The sequence below is a fragment of the Trachypithecus francoisi genome, unplaced genomic scaffold (genome assembly GCF_009764315.1).
Source record: "Trachypithecus francoisi isolate TF-2019V2 unplaced genomic scaffold, Tfra_2.0 Lachesis_group16, whole genome shotgun sequence".
In the NCBI taxonomy this organism is placed as follows: domain Eukaryota; kingdom Metazoa; phylum Chordata; class Mammalia; order Primates; family Cercopithecidae; genus Trachypithecus; species Trachypithecus francoisi.
The window spans coordinates 71,503,617-71,527,377 of NW_022681461.1; the positions used below are offsets into that span (position 1 = coordinate 71,503,617).

At 50.5% G+C, this 23,761-nt stretch overlaps 1 protein-coding gene across 5 annotated transcripts in view; it reads left to right on the forward strand.

Annotated features, from left to right (window-relative positions):
• Window positions 1-23,761, forward strand: part of WHRN (whirlin) — a 105,098-nt gene that overhangs the window by 70,541 nt on the left and 10,796 nt on the right. For 2 of the 5 annotated variants that reach the window (XM_033237688.1, XM_033237691.1), the window contains exons 4-8: window positions 9,524-9,726; window positions 10,905-10,941; window positions 11,381-11,593; window positions 12,404-12,613; window positions 15,861-15,893. In XM_033237688.1, the coding sequence (XP_033093579.1) occupies window positions 9,524-9,726; window positions 10,905-10,941; window positions 11,381-11,593; window positions 12,404-12,613; window positions 15,861-15,893 (696 nt within the window). The remainder of the gene's footprint in view (window positions 1-9,523; window positions 9,727-10,904; window positions 10,942-11,380; window positions 11,594-12,403; window positions 12,614-15,860; window positions 15,894-23,761) is intronic. The other 3 variants (XM_033237689.1, XM_033237690.1, XM_033237692.1) reach the window with 2 other exon arrangements.

Genomic DNA, 23,761 nt, shown 5'->3' on the forward strand with positions numbered 1-23,761 from the left:
ACGTTCAGTAGGCATTATCCAGGTGAGGAATGAAGGGAAATTATGTTTTGGGCAAAGGAACAGCGTGTGCCGAGGTCTGGAGTGGGGAAAGGGCTCCATCTGTTGAGTGAACTGAGAGATGGCAAGTATGGCTAGATTGGAAAAAAAGCAGTGGGGGAGGGAGGTGTGAGATGGGTTGGGAAGCTAAGGCCCCTTTCAGGCTAGGTAGAGGAGCTTGGAAGCTACTGGGGAATTTTAAAGGAGGGTGTGACAAGATCAGATTTGCAGTTTAAATGAATCTGTCTTCTGCAAAAGGAAAGTATTGGGCAGGGTGGTGAGAGTGGAAGCAGGGAGGCCACTTAGGAGGCTGCAGTAATGGTCCAGTGAGAGACGAGGATGGCTGGGATCCGAGTGGAGTTAGTGAAGATGGAGGGTCCTTTTGGAAGGGAAGGTAAAATCCATTGGGCTGACGATGGATCCAGTGGGTTGGAATTTTAGGATTGAGCAATGAGATGAGGAGCCCTGGAGAAGGACCAGGCTTGGAGGAAAGAATTGGAGAAGGTCAGGGGTTTGATCTGGGGCTGTGTTTAGGCTTGTGCAGGATGGTAGCCATTAGACACATGTGGCTAGTGAAATGGAACTTGTGTGACTGGGGGAGTGAATTTTTAATTTTATTATAAATTTAAATAGTAGTTGCTAATCTCTTGGACAACCTAGTTATAGAACATTTCCATTACTGCAGGTCTGGGTCTCAGAATAGCAATTGGTTTGGCTTCAAATCCTGCTCTGCTACTTCCTTGCTGGGTGTCCTTGGGCTAGTAACTTCACCTCTCTGAGCCTCGCTGCTGTCATCTATGAAACACAGAACCTTCCATGTCTCAGGTGGTGCCTATTAAGTTCAGAGCTAAACTGTACAAGATAGCCGGCCTAAGTGAGGCACTTGGAGGTTGGTAGTTGTTATTCTTTCTGTGTTTCACCTCTGTAATTTCTCTAAGTTTACTTTGGAAGCCAGATTTTCCTGTGGGAAGAACTCAGGTTTGACCTTGGGCAAGTTCTTTTCCCTTTCTGGCCTCAGTTTTGATTGATGGCTGGGCTAGAGCAGGCCTTCATTGATGCTGCCTGTGTGGTGAATACAGTAAGCAGGTACTGACAACGGATCTGCCAGTGTCAGAAGAGGGAACTGGAAGGAAGCATGGACCATATTGGGAGTCAGTGTGCCTTAGCCTTGCCGGTCCATCCACAGGGTTTCTGGTTAGGTTCTGCCTTGTGAGAGCTCTAAACCAGAGAGGGTTGGGTGCAGAGCTCACCCAGACCCAGCCCATACTGAGCTTGCTCCAGGAACCTTCTTAGTGATTACCTGCATCTTTTTATTTTCTTTTTCAAAATATGGACAAGGTTTACTGACTTCTGAACTGTTGGGAAAAACTAATGTCTCATTAAAACTGCATTGCTCACTTGTAATGAAAGAAAAAAAAAAACAGCCCATTAAAGTTTTATACCTGACATGGAAAACTATTAAAGATTCATAATTGCAATAAAACTCTTTAATAGAATTTGAATTTTCCTTGTGATAATGCTGCAGTCAACAGGGTCCTCCCTTGAAGCTGCAAGATCTGTTTTAACACAGGCTTGGGAGGGTGCTGAAGGCAATCTGAAATCGGCTTCTTTCAGGCCCTTCCCAGCGTGGCTGGTGCAGGTGCACACGGCCTGGGAAGATGGATTCCTGTCTCCCAGCTCAGCCTGGGGATCAGGTTGTTGGCAGGCTTCTCTCCTAACAACTTCTGGCGAGGCAGCTCGAAGCTATTGCCATTCCGCCACAGGTTCTTCCTGCCAGTTCCCTTCATCGGGCACGAATATAGCACCTACTGAGTGCATGGCTTAAAGCCCAGGCTGGGAGGGGTAAGAAGTACAAGAAGGGCAGATTAGCTTTTCTTAAAGGAGAGGGTGGTATTTGTTTGTGCAGGGGCCTTGCCGGCTGGTAGAATGAAGGCCAGATCCCAGCTCTTGTGACTCTACTTCCTGTCCTCAGTTTCCTCATCTGTAAAATGGGGTTAAGGATATGAGCTTCATGGGTGTGGTCAACGTGTGTGGGTCAGTGGAAGCCAGAGGCAGGGCCCTGGGAAAGGTAGGTGGAAAGGTAGGGGGTGGCACTGAGAGACACTCTGGAGGTAGAATTGCTTGATTTGGTTGGTGAGTGATCAACTGGTGAATTCAGAGATAAGCATGACTTTCAAAAATGCATTTATTGCATTGTGACTCCATGGAGACCCATGCAGTTGCTGTATGTTAGCTACTTGTTTATGTGCTTTATACTTGTTCATTCAGTAAATATTTATTGAGCACTTATTATGTGCCAGACCCTGTTTTAAGTGTTGGCAATACACTGGGGAATGTATTAACTCATTTATCAACCAGGTACTGATGTTATCTCCATTTTCCAGAGGAGGTAACTGAGGCACAGAGAAGTGAAGTCAATTACCGAAGGTCACACAGTGAGTAAGTGGCAGAGTGTAGAATTAGTCAGAGACTCCTGGATCTGTGCTCAGAAACACACACCAGACGGCCACTGGTGTACTTTGCGCAACACACTAGCTGTTAGTGGTCTTGTTCCCATTTTGGGAAGGAAGGCTTAGAACAATGAAATTATTTTCCTCAGGTCTCTTAGAGACTAAGAGGGGACTGTTAACCCAGCGAGGTCCACTGAGTATTTCTCCTGTTCCAAGGGCCTCCTCTCCTCCTGGGGCTCCTGCGCCTGCCCCAGACCTAAGGGAAGTGAATTCTCTGCTTCCTGGTGGTTGGCCAATTTCAGGGAAATCGGTATCCTGTCCTTATCGAAGCCCCACCATGCTCTTCTCAGAGTGTCTGAACATGAGCCAGTCGCTCAGTGGGCTGTGGATGATGGAGGAGTCTTTCCTCTGCCTTAAAATGAAGGGCATTCCGTGGTCCACCCTTTGCTCCTCCATCAGTGGTGACAGATAGGATGCCCATGGTGACAAATAAAATAAAGCTGCCTTTATTTGTTTATCCTTCCGTGTCCTCCTCATCAGTGCCCTGCAAGCAAGCTGAGCAATATTAGACACTCGATCACACTTGGCACCTGTCTCTCCTATCTCCAGCGTGTCCTGTCCCAGTGAGCTCTGGTGGAGGGATGTGAGTTTTTCCACGGTTTGTCCCAGGGTCTGGGCTTTGCCGTTGCCTCGTTTTGTGGCCCTAGACACGTCCCTGTCCTTTCTGGGCCTCGGTCTCTGCATCTATAAGAGACACCTTGGAAGGCCCCGATGGATACAGCATCTTTGCCTCTATTTTCTGCTTTATTTTCCTGTGCAGTCTAACTCTGAGTTGGCTTCGGTGGGTAGGAAAAAACCACATTGCAATGAACAAACAAACAGAGCTCTTAGTTTTCTTTGGGAAAGAGTGAGAGTAAGATCTTTAAACATGCTGCCTCCAAATTCACATCACACCAACCAAAGGGAAAGGGGAAGCAAACAGAAGTGACACCAAGAGAGGAGGAAGGCCAGGTTCCCCCATCTGTTCACTGTTTCCTAAGCATCTCCCGCATGCCAGTGCTGTGCTGGGATGAAGGTGGCATAGGAATGATGAAGGATGAAGGATGAAGGATGAAGATGGTAGGAAGAAGATGAGAAGATTGGGCTCAAAGACTGGTTCATTTGTTTACTTCCAGTACGACCAGTGACCTTGAGCAAGTCACTCAACATTTCTGAACCTGTCTCCTCCATTTGGAAGAGAAGCACATGAGAAGCCATGGAAAGCCTCATGTGTCTCAGGCTCTGTACAGGGCGGTCCCATTTGATTCTCACAGCTACCTGGGAACTGGTGGTAGTATCATGCCTATCTTACAGATGACAAAACTGAGACTCAGGTTGTACTTGAGAGCTGTGTGGGGCCACTCAGCTGCTATGTCATGGTTGCCTGGCTTTAAAACTAGAGGCTGCAGTGTAGAGATGGGACTCCACACTCCACTGGCCACATGGGGTGACACTAGGACACTAGCAGCAGGGAAGACACCAGACTTGGTTGAAAATCGTTTGTACAAATATACAAGAAAAAAACAAACAACCCCATCAAAAGTGGGGAAAGGATATGAACAGACATTTCTCAAAAGAAGACATCCATACAGCCAACAGACACATGAAAAATGCTCGTCATCACTCGCCATCAGAGAAATGCAAATCAAAACCACAATGAGATACCATCTCACACCAGTTAGAATGGCAATCATTAAGAAGTCAGGAAACAATAGATGTTGGAGAGGATGTGGAGAAATAGGAACACTTTTACACTGTTGGTGGATTGTAAACTAGTTCAACCATTATGGAAAACAGTATGGCGATTCCTCAAGGATCTAGAACTAGATGTACCATATGACCCAGCCATCCCACTACTGGTATATACCCAAGGATTATAAATTACTCTACTACAAAGACACATGCACACGTATGTTTATTGCCGCACTATTCACAATAGCAAAGACTTGGAATCAACCCAAATCCATCTGTGACAGACTGGATTAAGAAAATGTGGCACATATACACCATGGAATACTATGCAGCCATCAAAAGGATGAGTTTGCGTCCTTTGTAGGGACATGGATGCAGCTGGAAACCATCATTCTTAGCAAACTATCACAAGACAGAAAACCAACACCGCATGTTCTCACTCATAGGTGGGAACTGAACATTGAGATCACTTGGACTCGAGGGGAACATCACACACTGGGGCCTATCATGGGGAGGGGGGAGGAGGGAGGGATTGCTTTGGGGAGTATACATGATATCAACGTTATGCACATGTACCCTAGAACTTAAAGTATAATAAAAAATAAAAAAAATAAAAAAAAAACAAAAGAATATAGGGATATAAATTTAAAAAAAAAAAAGAAAATCGTTTGTGGACTCTACATCACAGTGAGTGTATAGACTGCTCTTCCAACAGGGCTCCTAGACTTGGGGAGGCTTTCCAACAAGTAGAGGAAAAGGGAGGGAGCTGGACACAGAGAAATGAGAGCCACTCAAAACCAACTCAGATGCTGCAGAGGGCCCCGTGGAGACCCTGAAGCCGGTCCCACCTAGCACTTTGGTTTGAACACAGGCTCTGGAGGAAGAAGAGACAGGAGAGGATTGAAAAGAGATTGGGAAGATGGGCTTACATGCCCCTAATACATCAGGGTTTCCCAAGTGTGACTCCCATTTCACAGCCATTCCCTAGCCGGATTGCACAGGAATCCATGCTGCCTCTTCAAATCTGGTAGGGAGGTATTTACTTAACAGGCATGAGGATAATATGACTAGCACAGCCAACCTGGGATTTCATGCTTATTAACGCCTAGGATAAGGCTGAAGTAAGTGGGATGCTGGGTAATTCCAGGACTCAGGTTGCATAAGTGCCAGGTGCTAGGCTCAGGGTGAGGGAAGTGACCTAAGTTTGGAAGCCACAACACTAAATCAGCCCCCTCAAGAGCCACAGGCCCCAGAGGTGACTGATAACTCCACCCCAGGGTGGCTAGATTTTCAGTAATAAAAATACAGGATGCTCATTTAAATTCGAGTGCAGATAAACAATGAATAAAATGTTTTCAGTATATATATGCCCTATGCAATATTTGGGACATACATATATTTTAAAGCATTTGTTTATCTGAAATTCAAGTTTAACTGGGCATACTATATTTTATCCGGCAATCTTCCCCCAGCCTCATAGAAGGCCAGGTCGATGCTCATGGAATTGAGTTGTGACCTCCCCTCACTGCCCTCCTGGCCTGGACCCATAGGAAGAGGCTTACATACAGAAGGATGCCCTTACATAGCTGGTCTCTTGGATGCCAGTTCCTTTAATTAAACTGCAGGGATGAAATAAAGTATGTTAAAGGGAAGATTAAAATTGATTCCCTTAGCGCAATGAAAGCGAAAGCTATTGAGCAGGATACTTAAGGAAACAAAGCACTTCTGCGATGAAGAGTGCAGCCAGCTCCAACTCAGAGCAGCAGGTGGAAGTGGAGAAGATTCCTGCCCGGCAGAGATGAGAGGTGGAGCTGCCACATGGGGAGGTGGTTTAGCAAGTTGGGTGCCAGGGAGCCCAGCAAGAACGAGTTTCTCCTCACTCTCAGTGAGGTCTGAGTACCTGGGAGAGCTGCACAGCTCTGCCTCTTAGCATCAGAGAAAGCCAGCTGGGAGAGAGAGGGGAGGAGGGAGTTGCAGAGGTGAGATAGGGATGGGGAGTATCCACACCTGCATGCATAAGCGCTGACTGAGTGCTTGCTGGGTACCAAGCCCTGAGCCAGGTGTTGGGTCTTGTCTCAAGCTCTTTACGGGGAGACCAACCGGGGTTGCCTAAGTTCTCAAGGGCCCTGGCTTCTCAACCAGGGAGCTCAGAGACATAGAAAGGGAGAAAGAGAATTGCAGATATTGCTGGGGACATTGTGAAAGCATGTGGCATTGAGATTCTGCTGACTATAGATATTTGGAGAAGGACAGTCCTGGGCTAGGACTCCCTTTTTACTCCCAACGAAAGTGAGGCACAAAAGCTATTGTGGGTTTTGTGGGGCCTTGTGGTAGAGTTAGGATTTGAACCCAGGTCTGATTGTCTTTGAAACCCTTAATCATAGTGCTTTGCTTTGCTTCCTCCTAGATTGTGAGCGGTCATGGGAGGTGTTTAAGCGGGGACAGATGTCATCAAAACAAAAAGTTGATGAAATTAATCTGACACTGGTGGGGCGCGGTGGCTCACACCTGTAATCCCAGCACTTTGGGAGGCCAAACCAGGTGGATCGCCTGAGCTCAGGAGTTTGAGACCAGTCTGGGCAACATGGCAAAACCCCGTCTCTGCTAAAATACAAAAAGTTAGCTGGGCATGGTGGTGTGCGCCTATAGTCCCAGCTACTCAGGAAGCTGAGGCAGGAGAATTGCTTGAACCCAGGACGTGGAGGTTGCAGTGAGCCGAGACTGCGCCACTGCACTCCAGCCTGGCAACAGAGGGAGACTCAGTCTCCAAGAAAAAAAAAAAAGGAAATTAATCTGGTACTATGTCTGTGGCCACTTTAGATGTAAATCTAAACAGTGAGGAGGATGCCAGCTCAGGAACGTGGGAGGGAGCAGGTAGGAACCCAGGTCAGGGGGCTGATGGGGGTGGAGGACGGGGTTTGCTGAAGGATCTGCTCAGGGGGGTAAAGGCAGAGTTGATGATGGGATGAAGTTTTCAGGTCTGGCTGCTATAGGCAGGGAAAGGATGACAGCGCAGTAGCTTTGGACACACTGAATTTGAAGCGTATCACATGGTCCCCAAACGGCGCTCCGGGCAGCAGCCCAGTAGTAGAAAGCAGAGGGGCCTTGGGGCTGGCCTGACCTGGGTGTGCAAATCAGCACTCCTTTTCAGTGGCACTGTGACCACAAACTATGTGCTTAACCTTTCTGAGCCTCAGTTTCCTCTCTAGTGAAATGGAGAGCCATGATACCTACTGTATAGGATGTTGGTGATAAGGAGAAAACACATAAAGAGACAAAGATGGCTGGTGTAATGTACATCTCTGAGCTGCAGCAGAGATGGTCCTAGAGTTGGAATGGATGGAAATGCGTGTCTTTTTATTAATCTGATTTTTTTTTTTTTTAAGAGTCTTGCTCTGTCACCCAGCCAGGCTGGAGTGCAGTGGCACAATGTCGGCTCACTTCAGTGTCTGCCTCCGAGGTTCAAGCGATCCTCCCGTCTCAGCCTCCCGAGCAGCTGGGACTACAGGTGCACCACCTCGCTGGGCTAATGTTTGTCCTTTCAGTAGAGACGGCATTTTGCCATATTGGCTAGGCTGGTCTCGAACTCCCGACCTCAAGTGATCTGCCCACCTCAGCCTCCCAAAGTGCTGGAATGACAGGCATGAGCCGCCATGCCTGGCCTCATCTGATGATCTTTTTAATTGGATTCCTACTGTGTGCTGGGCCCTAGGGAGACAGTGTGGAGAGGCTGAGGGGAAACTCGGTCATCACACAAAGCTGAGCTCACCCTTGATCGTGAGCTAAATGGAACAGGAGCAGGTTATCCTGCTCAGTGCAAGCCTCCCAGCGCACAGTAGGCATGCAGTAAGTGGTAGTGAGTGCTTGAAATGCAGCACAGACCCCACTCTGTTAGGGTCAGGGAGGCAGAGGCAGCAAGCCTCCCCTGAGCATGTCAAAGCCGGTGCACAGGGGAGAGGTAAAGTCCGTCTTTGTAACCACTTTCTGTACTGGAAACTCCCAACTGGGGTCAGGCATTCAAGAAAAGGTAGGGAACTGGGGAGCAGGGTTTTGATTCTCAGCTTTGTCACCCCATCTTCTTTTCTCCCAAGCTCGCATTTGTCTTACCTTTTCCAAATCTTTGAAAAATGCTGGGTAAACCTAGGGGAGTTGATTATGTGCTCTCAGCAGGCCAGGAAACTGAGGAGAGGAAAAAACAGCCAAGAATAACCAGCATTATGAGGCTGCCCTTGAAGGCCTCAGTAGCACGTGACCCTGGGCAGCCCTTTCCCGTCCTTGGACCTCAGTTGACCCATTTGTGAAAGGAACCCCGAGTTTAAAGGTGCGGTCCCATCATACCCTGCAGCATCTTCCCTTTCAGCCCCTTCTATTTTTGTCACATATTTGTTTTTATTGGAAGGTTAGTTTTATTTTTGCCTCTATTTTTAAATTCCTTTATTAAAAGTAATTTTTTTTAAGAGAGAGGATCTTGCTCAGTTGTCCAGGCTGGAGTATGGTGGTGCAGTCAGAGTTCACAGCAGCCTCAAACTCCTGGACTCAAGCGATCCTCCTGCCTCAGACTCCTGAGTAGCTAAGGACTACAGGCACACACCACTGTGCCTCACTATTATTATTATTTGTAATAATAATAATAGTCTCACTATTGCCCAGGCTGGTCTGCAACTACTGGGCTTAAGCAGTCCTCCCACCTCATTCTTCCAAAGCTCTGGGATTACAGGCATGAGCCACTGTACCTGCCAGAAATATTTTTTTTAATTACAAAGTAAAGCTGCCTCCTTGTAAGAATCTAAGCCATATGTACTGCTTTAACAGAAAGCTAGTTTTCTCATTTATTGCTGTTTCCTTTAGTAGATTAAAGTGTTGTTTACATTTTAAGGTAGTATAAGAATGTGTGGTTGAGGTAAAAACCTCAACAATGTAAAAATGTAGGAGGAAAATTACGGATGTCCGCCTTCATGGCTTGCCTCATCCTACCCCAGCTTCACCTTGGCCCTGAGATGACTGTTGTTTCTATAAGGGGACCCTTGGGAATGTCATCATAGACCCACCCACCCCTCAAAGCCATTGCTGAGTCATGGGGATGTGGCCCCTTTTAATGACAAGAGCATGGACTCTGAGTCAGGATCAGAAGGCCAGCACTGCTGTTGACTTGCTGTGTGACCCTCAGGCATCCACACATCCTCTCCGATCCTGGATGACCTCCTTGGCAGGCTGGCCCAGAGGAGAACTGGGATCTGGGCTGTGAAGTCCCTAGCGTGAATCCTGCAAACAGCCCAGGTGACTGTGTTGTGTGGTGGTCTTGGCAGGTTGGGGACCAGATTCTGGAAGTGAATGGGCGGAGCTTTCTCAACATCCTACACGACGAGGCAGTCAGGCTGCTTAAGTCATCTCGGCACCTCATCCTGACAGTGAAGGACGTCGGGAGGCTGCCCCACGCCCGCACCACTGTGGACGAGACCAAGTGGATCGCCAGTTCCCGGATCGGGGAGACCATGGCAAATTCGGCAGGGTCTGGCCACTCTGCTGGCTCTGATCTCCAGACCCCAGGGCCATTTCTGAAAGCCAGTGATAGCCACTTCCCATCCTTCCACCGCCCTGGCTCTCCTCTCAGCCTGCAGTCCCCACACTAGAGCCCTCCATTGGCAGAACATGACCTGGGCACATCCCTCTCCTCTCTTGGTCTCAGTTTCCTCACAGAAAGCTGAAATACACATCCAATTGTCTCATTCTTTATTTGTCCCCAGGCATATTACTTAACTCATTCTTCAGACCTTAATTGCTTCATCTAAAAAGTGGGGACCATAACCCTGCCCTCATCCCATATCTGTGCAGGTGAAAGAGAGGGAGGGAGAGGGAAAGAGAAAGATGCTTTGGGGTGTATTTGGCCAGAGGCCACCAGGCTGGATCCCATGAAGAAATCTGGGTGAGAGGGTCTTAAAGTCATAAACTAAGATCCAGTTGCCAGGTGTCTGCATAGTTGCCAACAATGTAATGTGCCACCTTTTGATCTTCATCAGAAATCTTAGCCCGGTGGACCCCTGGCCACAGATCATCTCTCTCTCTCTCTCTCTGTCTCTGTGTGTGTGTGTTTGTGTGTGTGTGTATGTGTGTCTCTGTGTGTGTGTGTCTCCCCCTTCCCTTCCTTTCACCTGATTAGTATTAAACATTTTTAAAGTTACCTGCCAACATCTATAAAGACACCAGGTTTTCTATTTAAAAAACTGGATTTCTGGATGCTTCTTAAAAATCAGGAAGTCTGGCAACCTGAGCCCACATGGGCTGGAGCTGAGCCGCACCTGCAAGTTGCATCTGGGATCTCCAGTTCACTGGCCCCTAAGCTCCTGAGGGTTGGCCTGACCCTGAGGTTGCCAGTCAATCACTCTTTTTTCCCTCCACTCCTTGTGTTACCTGCCTGGTCCTGCGGGGTGGGTTGGCAACGACTCAAGAGCCCGCCTTGGGTGGTTTTGGAGGTACCGTCCACTCTGTTTGGCAGACTGGAAGCTGCCAGTCTGTCCGGAGTTTCATTTACCCCTGAGTAGCCCCCAGACTGAACTGGCAGCCAGTGGCAGCCACGATGTATGGTTCTCTCGAAGCTTTGTTCTTCCTGCCCCGAGTCACCCTGTCTCTTGCCCACGCCCATTTGGTCTGCTCAGATGCACAACTGGAGACGTGTGTCTTTCCCCACAGGTTTCTTGGCGATCTCACAACAGAAGGAATAAATAAGGTAGGACATCCTCTAAGGGGTATCCTCTGCTTCCTCACAGCTCCCTGAGTGAGGAGGTCTGGCCAGCCAGAGGGTGCCGAGTGGCTTACACTTCCTCATTCTGACTGGGCAGCCCCTTATCTGCCCACCCCCCATCCCACTTATCTATGACTGACTGCTAGGTTCTGGGCACCACCCCGGCACCAGGGTTGATGGCAGTGAACAGAGCAGACCAGGTCCCTGCCCTCATGCAGGTTATACTCAGCGAAGGAGGTGTAAAGACAAAACAAATTCTAATTAAGAAAGATAGTATTATCAAGGCAAAGTACTGGAGGTTATGAGCGAGAGTAACAAATGAGACACCACATTTAGATGGGATGGAAGGGCAGAGGGGAGTGGCATGGCCGCTCAGCTCTAGAGCAGCTCAGAATTCCTGGGCTTCTGTCTTTCTGTCTTGCAGCCAGGATTTTACAAGGGCCCAGCCGGCTCCCAGGTGACCCTGAGCAGCCTGGGGAACCAGACACGCGTGCTGCTGGAGGAGCAGGCTCGGCACCTGCTGAACGAGCAGGAGCGCGCCACCATGGCCTACTACCTGGATGAGTACCGTGGCGGCAGCGTCTCCGTGGAGGCCCTCGTCATGGCCCTGTTCGAGCTGCTCAACACCCATGCCAAGGTGACCCTCACCGTGCCTCCCAACTGGCTTCAGCGTTTCCAGGGCTCTGCATCCTGCCCTGCCCTCGCTCCTTTGCTGAGAACCTACAAGGGGTCAGGCCTGAACTGAACCCTGGGCAGAGACCTGGGACTGAGGCAGCCTCCCACCCCTGGGAAGCTCACAGACTCCTGGGGGAAACAGACATTTAAAGCGCCCTGTGATTGGGGCCCTGTGTCAGTGGCTTCCAACGCTGAGTGCATAGAGTCACCTGGATTGCTCTTAAAAGCAATGCTCGGGCCCCATCCTAGGCTGGTTAACACCTCATATCTCGGGATGGGAGCCAGCCGTCAGTCATCTTCACAAGCCCTCCAGGTGACTGTGCTGTGCCACCAGCTTTGAGAACGCTGCTCCAAGCTGTTTGAGGTCCAGAAACTGTACAAAGGAAGAGGTGGTGAAATCCACTGGGAAGGGTTATGTTTCGGAAGACTTAACAGAGGAAATAGGATTGGGAGATGAGTATTGGAAAGGGTATTCTGGGTGGAAGGGACGGACAGCCAGAGGCTTCGTAGCTTGAAATATTATAGTGTGTCCAGGGAGTCACAGCCACGTGTGCTTGCCGAGAAGGTGACAGGGAAGCAGGAGTCAGATGATGTTAGGCCCGGTGTCCAGGTGACAGTGTTTGGCCTTTCTCTTGAGAGCACTGGGGAGCCAGACAGTTAAGGAGGGGAGGCAGGGTCAAGTGTGCATGCCAGTCCTTTGGGGGTAGCAGGACCCCTGTTCCACCTTCTGGTAGCGCTGCCTGCTGAGTGCCCCTTTTGTTCCTGCCTCCAGTTCTCACTCCTCTCTGAGGTGAGAGGCACCATTTCCCCGCAAGACCTAGAACGCTTCGACCACCTGGTGCTGAGGCGTGAGATTGAGTCCATGAAGGCGCGGCAGCCCCCAGGCCCCGGGGCTGGGGACACCTACTCCATGGTCTCCTACAGTGACACGGGTTCATCCACAGGCAGCCACGGCACCTCCACCACCGTCAGCTCGGCCAGGGTGAGCTTCCCCTGCCTTGATCCTGGCTTAGTAGCCAGGGCAGCGTTAAGATGCTGGCTTTGGAGTGAGACCAGCTTGAGTTTGAATCCCAGCACCACCACTTACCAGCTGTGTGCCTTGCCTCTCTGAGCCTCAGTTTCTTCCTCTGTAAAAACCTAATAGTTGTTGAATGTCTACTGCATGCCAGGCACGGGCTCTCGGGGACAGCAGGTGGACAGGAGAGAGATGGCCCTGCCTCCTGGGGCTTGCAGTCTGGGAAGCTGGGGAAGAAAGGTGAAAAAAAAAGTAGGTAATTAGGCAAATAGAAAAAGATCATTAGAATCCTTGGGAATGCCTCTGGCATGGTGCCCACTCCCACTGGGCACTCAGTAGATGGTAGTGGGCGTGGTAACTTGGACTGTGATTTTTATTTTCCTCAAGAGGCCACCCTTTTGTCTCTGGAGCCCAAGCCCAGCTTCACTTTTTTTTTTTTTTCTGAGATGGCGTCTTGCTCTGTCACATAGGCTGGAGTGCAGGGGCGCAATCTTGGCTCACTGCAACCTCCACCTCCCCAGGTCAAGCAATTCTCCTGCTTCAGCCTCTTGAATAGCTGGGATTACAGGTGCCTACCACCACGACCAGCTAATTTTTGTATTTTTTGGTAGAGACGGGGTTTTGCCATGTTGGCCAGGCTGGTCTCGAACTGCTGACAACAGGAGATCCGCCCACCTCGGCCTCCGAAAGTGCTGGGATTACAGGTGTGAGCCACTGTGCCTGGCCCCAGTGTGACTTTCTTGTAGACTCACCAGCCCCCTAGCAAAGCATCTGGCCATCTCGGTATGGTTCTGCCTCCCGGATGCCTGGAGGCAAATGAATCCCAGGAAGCCTTTGCAAGGAAGGGGCAGGAGGATATGCCTTGTTACCTGTCTTGGGAAACAACTGGTTATTCAGGTCCATGCAGTGGAAGAGTCGGGGCTGGAGATCAGGAGAGCTGGCTTGACCCCATACTCTCCTCTGTGCCCTTGTTTCTCACCTTGAGGTCATTCATCACCACTCTTCTATGGAAAGGGAGTGGGGAGAATAATGTTTCTTAAGCAGGCAGTTGCTCCCAGATGCTGAACTGAGAGCTCTTTCTGGAGGAATCTCAGACTGGAGGCAGATACAGTGTTAGCTGTCTTGTGAAATGGGAGAGTAGAAGCTCAGAGGTGTGCAGTGATGGCCATGGTTGCAGACACCGGTGGTTAATGAGTGAGGATGAGCTTGCAGCCACCAGGAAATGGCCCAGGAGCATGCACCCCTCTCTCTTGCAAACTCGAACTCCTAGTGTGACTTTTCTTTAGCCCTGGGGTTCTAGGTTTCTGAAGATGATTCCTTTATACTCTTTTACCTCTATCCTTCCCATCCTGAGTTACCATCATTTCCAAGGGTACTCATTTCTTTCCTGGGATATCCCCACAAGTTGCCCTGCATTCCTCTAGGGCTGGACGTGGCTGCAGCAGAGGTAGTTTCATGTTCTGGGACAAGCAGATCTCTTCTGGGGTAGGGAAGAGGCTGTCCTTCACCCCGGGCTCTGAGCACATACTTTGATACGGCATTTGGGTGAGGATCTGGTTTAAGGGTGCAGGTCCTTGGCCTGATGACTGTTTCTGTCTAAGATGGGCTCCACTGAGATTGGCCTTGATAATGTTCAGGCCTCAGCAGCCATGAGCCATTGCTCTGAAACCTGAGAAACTGCAGACTGTGCTTCTGCAATGGTCCATTTAGCATCAGAGATGAAATACCCAGTGAGTGGGGTGGGATGTGTTTCAGTCTGGGAGGTAAGAGGTCTAGGTTTGAGCCCCAGCCTCTCTGGTCTTCAGTTTCTGCATGGATAAAATGGCCTGGGGTCCTTGCTGGTTCTGACTACAGCAGCCTGAAGCCCTGAGGGCAAATCAGGCTGGAGTGCCAGGAGTCGGGTGACTATCTTGCCTGGCAAGGGCTCTAGGCAGGGGTCAGGAGCCCCAGCTCGGCACTGGCCCACAGCGACCTTGTCCCAGCTCTGGGGGCTCTCCCCTACCTGAGAAGCACCATCTGGGGCCAGTCCAGATCCCAGCTGTGGAAGTTGGCCCTGCTCTGCCAGAGGGGCTCTCACTGCAAGTTGGGGCACCCTGGGGAAGGCAGACCTCAGAAAGGCCATAGGATGGTTTTATACAGAGAGTTTTTTGGGACAGATGAAAAGGGTGGTCCTGAAGGTTTTCCCCAAGTTTCTGAGGTGGGAACGACTCAGAATTTGTGACTGTGAAAGTCCATGGCCTACCACGTGGCACATGCATGTCAGGATCAGGACTCACCTAGACCAGGATGAGCTCCTGGAGGTGATTCGAAGAGAAAACTGTGCAAGCAGGAAAGGCAGTGTGGAAAGGGCACTTGAGCTCGCGGTGCCTTGGTTTCCTCTTTTGCAGAGGGGCAGTGATACTACTTCCCCCAGCTTGTGGGGAGGATTAAATGAGAGGATGCCCATGGGTCCAGGGTAAGTAACCTGCTAGCACCAGCATCCCAGAAATGCTGGCCACACCCCGAGGGCAGGTGAAGCCTCGGTTCTTTCGGACCCAGCCCCACCTGGCCGGGGAAAACTACCTGGAGATGGTACCCAGGGCCTTGGGGACCCGTGGAGGCTCTGGAAGGTGCGAGGCAGAGGGACTGCCACTGCCCCTCTGACCTTCATCCCACCCAGGTACCCTCCACATGCACAGCCCAGAGCTGCCTTCCACAGATTCAGCTTCTCTGACGTCACAGGGCTTGGGCCTCCCTGAAGTCCAGGCCTTCTCCAACAGAGGCTTCCAAACAGGGCCCTCCTTGAAGCTCCGCCTTTCATTAGCAGGTGTGACCTCACACAATTCACTTCCCTTCTCTGAGCTTGTCTTTCTCTCTGGGAATAGGGATCCCAGCCCCGCCCCAAAGTAAATGACTATCTCCTGAAGGCCCTTTAGCAGGGACAAATGTCATTTCTTCAGAACAGTGGGGTCTCCCCTGTTTCCTTCAAGGAAGCAGGCAGAATGAAGGGGTGCTGGTCATGACGGTGGGGTCTTTCCCTCCCCTCTCTCCTGTATTCCTCCCCAAAGCATTCAAGGTAAATAGAAAAGAGGTTTGGAGAATGTGTGGATTTTGCATGTGTGTGTGCACGTGTGTGTTTGGGGAAGGGGTTGTTGTTGTTGCTGCACCCACCCATTCCCTAATATTTATTTGATGTATCTTTTCTTTTTGCCTTTTGCTCATCCTTCCTCCCCAGGAGCGGCTGCTGTGGCTTATAGACCTGATGGAGGTACCGTCCTTCCTGCCAGTGGGGACTGTGGGAGTCCCTTAGCCAGGGGCCGGGGTAGGGGGCTATGGCCTTTTCTGCCACGCCCGTATGTCTGCACCCAGTCCTGGTGGGGACCAGGGGTTCTTATTGGTGCTGACTGTATTTCCAGGTCACCAATTCATCAGGTTTCCTGGGCTCTGGAGTGAGAATCTCCTCCATTCAAATCCCAGCGCTGCCACCTTCTTGCTGTAAGACCTCAGGAAGAGGTTTCACCTCTCTGAGCTCAGTTTTAGGATCTGTAAAATGAGGATGGTAATTTCTGTGCCGTGATGTTGAGAGACTCCTTGGCCTTTGCATATGCCACATTCTTTCTGTCTGGAATGTTCTTCTCCCCACTTCATATGACCTGACTGTCTCCTATGTGTGCTTCAGCCCTCAGCTCAGAAGCTGCCTCTTCCAAGAAGACTTCCCTGATCCTCCCAAGGGGAGTGACTTTCAGGCCAAGGCTCCTCTTGCCCCCGGGGTTCCTTTGGTCACAGCTCTTGCCTCATTATGTCCTATTATAAAAGCCTGTACAGGGCCGGGTGCGGTGGCTCATGCCTATAACCCCAGCCCTTTGGGAGGCTGAGGTGGGTGGATCATGAGGTCAGGAGATCGAGACCATCCTGGCTAACATGGTGAAACCCCATCTCTACTAAAAATACAAAAAAAAATTAGCCAGGCATGGTGGCGGGTGCCTGTAGCCCTAGCTACTCGGGAGGCTGAGGCAGGAGAACCTGGGAGGCGGACCTTGCAGTGAGCCGAGATCGTGCCACTACACTCCAGCCTGGGCAACTGAGCAAGACTGTGTCTCAGAAAAACAAACAAACAAACAAATAAAAACCTGTACAGGTTTCCAAGTTACCCACTGTGACTGCTGACTGCTAAAGGGCAGCAACCGCATGTGCAGTTACTGTTGATTCCCTATCCCTAGTGCTCAGCACAGACCCGAGCCCATAGTTTGGGCCTTTATTAATAACAATAGTAGCTGAGATTTGTTGGGTGTTCTTTATGGTACTGTGGTAGGGCTTTCCATTCATATCTTCTTTGACTATCCCAGGAGCTAGGAGTTGTGAGTACTGCTGTGATCCCCATTTTACAAAGAAAACCAAAGCTCAGAGAGGAGAAGCAACTTGCCCAAGGTTGCACAGCTAGTGAGTGATGGAGCTAGAATTTGAACCCAGGCCTGCTCGACTCTGAGCTCTGTTGTTATCCCTGCCATCTGGCTGTGATTCTTCCCTGAAGGATCTCACCAGCTCCCTGTTAAGCATCATCTAGTCATCTGTCTGCCTCTCTCCTCCCTTCCTCCTCCTTGTCCTTCCTTTCTGTTAACAAATATTGAGCACTTGCTGTGTGCTATGTACAGTTGGAGGTGCTGGGGTTACAGTGGTGAACACCAAAGAAATCCTTTCCACGATGGAGTTTAGCAGAGAGCAGGAATGCCAGGCAATACAAAGGATATAGATAACTAAAATACACAGTAAGCTAAATGATGACAAGTGCTAGGGAGAAAAATGAAGCAGGTAAGGGGGACTGGAGAGGGGTGGGGTGGTTAAGGAGTGACCCTTGAGTCAAGACCTGCAGGTGGTGAGGGAGAGAGCCATGCCCACATCTGGGAGAAGAGCATTTCCCACAGAAGCAGCTGCATGTGCAAAGGCCCTGAGGTAAGAGTATGCCTGGTGTCAGAGAATTCCAGGTGGCCAATAAGGCCAGAGCAGAGGGAGTACAGAGTACAGGGGCAGATGTGCTGAGGGCTTTGACTTTGACTCTAAGTGAGATGGGAGCCCTTGGCAGGTAAGAGCAGGAAACTGATGTGGTCTGACTTCGATTTAACAGGATCCCCCTGATTATTGAGAATAGATAAGAGCAGGTTTTGTACCAAGGTGAACTGGTTCATTCCCAGGAACCAGCCACACCCAGAGGTCTGTGGGCCAAGAAGGGCCTGGGAAGGTCATGCAGCCTGAGGTGCTAAAGATGTGGTGACAGGTTCTGGAGGCACCAACTCCTCCTGTGGCCAGGTCAGCCCCTGCCCTGTTGTCTCCTGGGAACCCCTCTTCTCCCCACCCCCACACGCAGCAGGCCTCAGATTGGAGGCCCTGCCTTTTGTTCACCTTTCCTCCTCAGGAGTGGCTGCTGTGGTTTATAGACCCGATGGAGGTACCACCCTTCCTGCCTGTGGGGACTGTGGGAGTCCCTTAGCCATGCACACCCATGTTGGCTACATATGTGGCCACAGGACAGAAACCTCCTCCACCTGGAAGCCCTCCTGCAGAGTGCACAGGGCACTAGGACCCATCCTAGGAGTCTAGACCCCCACACCTGTACTCCATTCTGTCTCTCCCAGGCAGTGTGCTCTCAAGAAAGCCCCTCACTCACTCTTGGCCTCAGTCTCCCCATCTGTATAACCACGGCAGACCCCCATGGCTTCTCCAATTCTGAGAGTCTTCTCCACATCAGGAGGTGCTGGAAAATATTTGGGCGAGGCACAGCAGGGAATGGCAGCTCTGTGTTCCCACCTCTTCTGTGTGTATTTGAACAAGGACTGCAGCATTCCTCAAGAGAGAGAAAGAGCTGGAAATAATCATCTTTGTTCACCACTAAGTGCCACTCTGTGGTCTACAACACCACAAATTAGTAAGCTTTTGCTGCAGTAATGCTGAGTAATAACCCCAAATGTGGACAACAATCCAAACATAACATGGCCAAAATCCCTTCCTGCATGGAGCTCACACTCTTCTCATATCTCCGCTAAATCACTTGTCACATTGCTTTAACCTCTTCATGGGTTTCCCTTGCCCGGTAAACAGGGAGAGCTGGTGCAAAATGGAGGCCCAGTAAGTGTGCAGCAGAAACTGGAAGGAACCCACACACTCCCCGGCCACCTGCAGGATCATCTTCCATCATGCGGCCTTCTAAACATTCTCCTCCCACATTATAGGAAAATGTTGTTTGTTCTAGTGTTCACATGGGCAAAGTGACATCAGCTGGCTGGCTATCGATGACCGATATGCCCCAGACACTGGCCCCAAATGGAGCCAGTTTCCATTTAGCCTGAATTCCTCGGATCATGCTGTGTGATTATTGAACCCAGGTTAAATGTGGCTCATTCTGCAGCCATTTCCCCTCAAAGCAGACACAGTCAATCAAAGGAAATCAGATCCAGCTTTCCCCGTTCACAAACTGTGTTGATTTTCCATTTGTCTAATAGAAAGCCAGCCCTGAGCATTTTTTGCTGCCTTCACACAATATCATTTCCCCCCATAAAGATGTTGGCCGGGAGAGCAGAGTGAAAGAAGAAAGGCCTGCCTGTTATTTCTTGAATTCTTCGTCTAGTCACAGCATGCCTGTGACAGAGGGGCTTAATTGCACAGATTTTGGGATCCCACCAGCTGGGTTCTGCTCTCCAGACTAGTTGCTTTGTCACCTTGGGCAGGTGACCTGTGTCTTCTGGGCCTCCGCTTCTGCATCTGTACAGTGGGCTGATAAGGCCAGCTGTCTGTGGGTTGTTGTGAAGATTCAGTGAGATCAGGAGTGGATATGCGGGTGTGGAGTGTGGACAGCCCATTCTATTTCTACTCCAAATGTTGGAAAAGGGCCCTGTATTAATCTGTTCTCACAGTGCTGTAAGAAACTACCTGAGACTGGGACATTTATGAAGAAAAGGGGTTTAATTGACTCACAGTTCTATAGGCTGTACAGCATGACTGAGGAGGCCTCGGGAAACTTATAATCATGGTGGAAAGTGAAGGGGAAGCAGGCACATCTAACATGGCTGGAGGAGGAGGAAGAGAAGGGGGAAGTCCTATACACTTTTAAGCAACCAGATCACATGAGATCTCACTTGCCATCACGAGAACAGCAAAAGGGAAATCCGCCCCCATGATCCAATCACCTCCCACCAGGTTCCTCCCCCAATACTGGGGGAGGATTACAATTCAACATGAGATTTGGGTGAGGATATAGAGCCAAACCATTTCAGGCACTGCACAGCATTATAGAGAAAAGGGGACTGGAGAGGTAAAGGCCAGCCTTGTACTCATGGAGCAAATGCCCTTGAGGTCAGGAGGCAGCAGCTGGGATTTGCCCTGGACTTGACCTCAGGCTTTTTCCACCTGGATTTGAGTTTTTGCTCCAGCCCTGTTATATGCCTGGAAGGAGGCTCCCAGCACCTGCCCAAGGATGCTGGGGACAGGATCCCTGCCCCTGAAGGCTTTACTGTCCTTCTTCCCTTCTCTTGTCCCCCAAAAAGAAGGCGAACAGGGGGCAGTGGGTTTTGCTGTCAGCACTTCACTGCATTGGCCTCCTTCTGTGGCCTCTGTGCCTCCCTCCTTGTCTGCAGCACAGTGAGCTGGGAGAAGCTCAGGCCTGTCTCAGGTCCCTGCAGCTACAGGGACCCCCTCACTGTCAAGCCAGCCTTTTTTCAGAAACAAGTAGAAAATTCTCAAAGGGCCTATTTCTCCTCGTGCATCCTGACCTAGGTCCAACCTGGATGGTTTAGAGAATCCTCCTCCATCCATGAGCGGAATGAGAGAGGAACTCCATTTATCCCTTCACTCATGCATTCGGCCACTCCTTCATCTATGCAGCAGCCTTTGTGGAGCATCTCCTGCCTGCCAGGTGCTGAGCCTGCCCTCTTGAAGCTGAGCAGGTCCAGTGGAGGAGGCCACCTCAACTCAAGTCATCTCCATAACTCACGCTCTGATAAAGTGGGCTGAAGGATAGTATGAGAACATACATGGGCCCTGACCAGTCTGGGGTACTGGGGGAGAGAGGTTGAAGCTAAGATCTGAAGTTGCTGGCTACAGCCAGGCAATAGATGAGGTGAGACAGCTGAGGAGCTGGCCGGGCATGTCTGAGGGCCCTGAGCAGGCAGGCACGTGGCCACTCAGAAGAATGGTAGGAGACCAGTAGGGCTGGAGTGTCAGGAGTGAGGGGTAGAGGGGCAAGGGTCAGGAGCAGGAGGCGTTTGTGTTTAACCCTAAAACCATGGGACACTGTGGAGAATCTTTAATAAGGATGTGATGTGATCCTGTTTGCATTTTTTTGTTGTTGTTTAAAGAGATAGGGTCTCTGTTGGGGTAGCTCACTACAGCCTTGAACTCCTGGGCTTAAGTGGTCCTCCCATCTCAACCTCCTGAGTAGCTGAGGCTACAGGTGCACATGTTCCCATGCACAAGCTTATTTTTACATTTTTTTGTAGAGATGAGGGTTTCACTATGTTGCCCAAGCTGGTCTCGAACCTCTGACCTCAAGGGATCCTCCCGTCTTGGCCTCTCAAAGTGCTAGGATTACAGGCATGAGCCACCACTCCCAGCCATCTGTTTGCATTTTTAAAGCTGCCTCCTCTGTGTGGAGAGAGCCCAGAGGTGCAGGGTGGATTTGGGTGACCAGGAGAAGCTGTTGCTCCTGTCCAGATGACCTCCTATCCCCCACCCCAGGAAGCTGCTGAGTGCCCAGAGAGGGCACAGCGAGGATAGTGGGTGTCTTCTCCTTGAGTAGAAGAGCCCACTCCATCCCAGGGAGGCCTCAGCGTGTGCCCCCTGCACCTTCCAGAATCATCAGTTTGCCCAGAGGCGTTAAAGCCTCTGGGGCCGGCCACAGCTTTACCTGGATCCTGAATAGGACCATTCCTCCCAGCCAGTGCTTTGCTGTCTCTATAGCGGTTTATGGAACACCTGCCTTCCCCTGTGGCAACTTGGGGTTGCTGAAAGCTCTTTCCACCGAACAGAGCCAAGCCCGTGGAGGTCAGAGCCTGTTTGAACATGGGCTGGCCCCTGCTGTCCTCTGAGTGAGGACTTTCCAAGCTATCAAAGGGGGACTTGGACAAAACACTGACTTAGGACTGGGGTCTTCCTCATCTCTATGCCATAGACCCCTCTGGCAGGCTGGTGAAGTCCTGGGATCCCTTCTTAGAACAAAGCTTTAAATGTTTAAAATAAAATACAGTACATAGGATGACAAATTATATGAGGAAATACCTGATATAATTTTCAGAATATGAAACACATCGTAAAACGTGCTACTTTAGGACAGCAATAACAGTAACTGCTGTAACTATGAAGCCAAGAGGTGCGTAAATGGGGATTTGCGACATCTGCAGCAGCTGGAATGTGACGTGAAAGAACAGTGCTCTCTGTGGGTGACCATGACCAGTTCCTCTGAGGCTTTGCTTCCTCTGTTAGCAATGAAAGGAAATAGGGCTTTTCAGTTAGAGGTTAATGGAAATGAAGACGTAATGGTTCCCCAAGCCAAGTTCTCAGGTGCCTGCATTCCCTCCCGGGAGCCCTGGTTTCCAGCCTTATCCTGAGGGCTCTGCTTGCCTTAACCTTCTAGAGATTCTGGGTCACTTTCTCTTTCCACTGACGTCCTTTTCCTAAGACCACAGGGAAGGAGGTGTGGAGCAGGTTTCAGTTTAGCAGGAGGAAGCCTGGTCTGTTCAGCAGGGCACAGGCCTCGTTGCAAGGAGGCAGTGACTCCTGCCCCATCTCAGGAGGGCTTCATGCAGAAGCTTCCCAAAGAGCTTCCCACTGTTGTGATTCGGTGGTCAAATATGATAGCCAGAACAGACAGGCTGGTAGAAAAGCACAGGGCTGACCCAGTGTTGAGGTTGTTCCCGTGATCTCAGCCACACCAGCCAGTGTGGGGCCCAGTTAGCTGCTTTCAGGATCATTTCTCTCCCATTCCGCACCTCTGACCTTTCCCTTCAGCCCCCGACTTACACCCTTACCCTGTGCTTGGAGAGATTGCTGGTCCAATGATCCCCGTCACCACCTGCATAACTGACATTTCCAGGGTCTTGTCCCACAAATCTCTGACTCCCTGGCCCCTGCCTCTTCACTCTGGGGAGCCCCGCTGCCCCCCAGCAATGTCAGGACTTCCTGGCTCTCCCTGGCTTACATCCCCATCCCTCCATCTCCCTAACCCCGTAGGCTTTCCTGGGGTCACAAGCTCCTCTTCCCAGCTCAGCTCCAGCCGTGCCGCTGGCCTTGCCCTGCTCTTTTCTTTGCTTCCTCAGTTTCTCTCCATTGCTCTCCACCTCTGCCTTTTCTGCTGAATCTTCTGTTTTCTCTCTTTTCTGTTATTATCCCTCTGAGTTCTTTCTCCCTCTGCCTTTATCTCCCTTCCTGTCAGCAGCCCCTTCAGGCAAAATCTAAGCCCCCACTGGCGACCATCCAGAGGTCTTTGTGACTCAGTGCCTCAGTTTCCCTACATACGGAATGAAGAAAGAACCACTCAGCCTCAGGTCTCTGGTGCATTTTGGGGTGGAGGTTGGGGGAGCCTGTTGGCTTGACATCAGAGTGCAGAGGCATGATGAATAACGAACTAGAAATAGCACCTTTATGTAAGAGCCCTCCCATCGTAATGAGGGGAAGGAGGCCTAGAAACCCGGAATTGGGCTGAGGGGAGGAGAAGGGCTGGGAGGGAGAAGCTGCATTTTGCTGAGGTGGCCCCGGGGTGCCCAGGCGGCCTCAGGCTTTGACGTCATGCAGGGGAGCCTTACCGGCCCCTGAGTCCACCCTGCAAAGGTTGCCTCTCTTCATTTCATCCCCTTACAGTTCCCCCAGACCGCACTTCTGTGATACCTGGGCCCTGATTGGGCCAGCTCAGGAAATAAGGGGTTCTTTTCTCTGAAAAAAAGGGAATTTCCTGAACTGCCACAGGTTTGAGGAAGGAGGTGGAAGAACAATGGCAGCAGGTCATCTTGGCTCTTATGGGAAGCAGGTTTTTGTCGGGGATATGGAGTCAGGCCTTTAATAGAGTTCAGCTTTCTGCCCCATCCTTACTGTGTGACCTTGCACAGGTGACCTTCCCTCTCTGATCTTCAGTCACCTCAGCTGTAGACTGGGTGA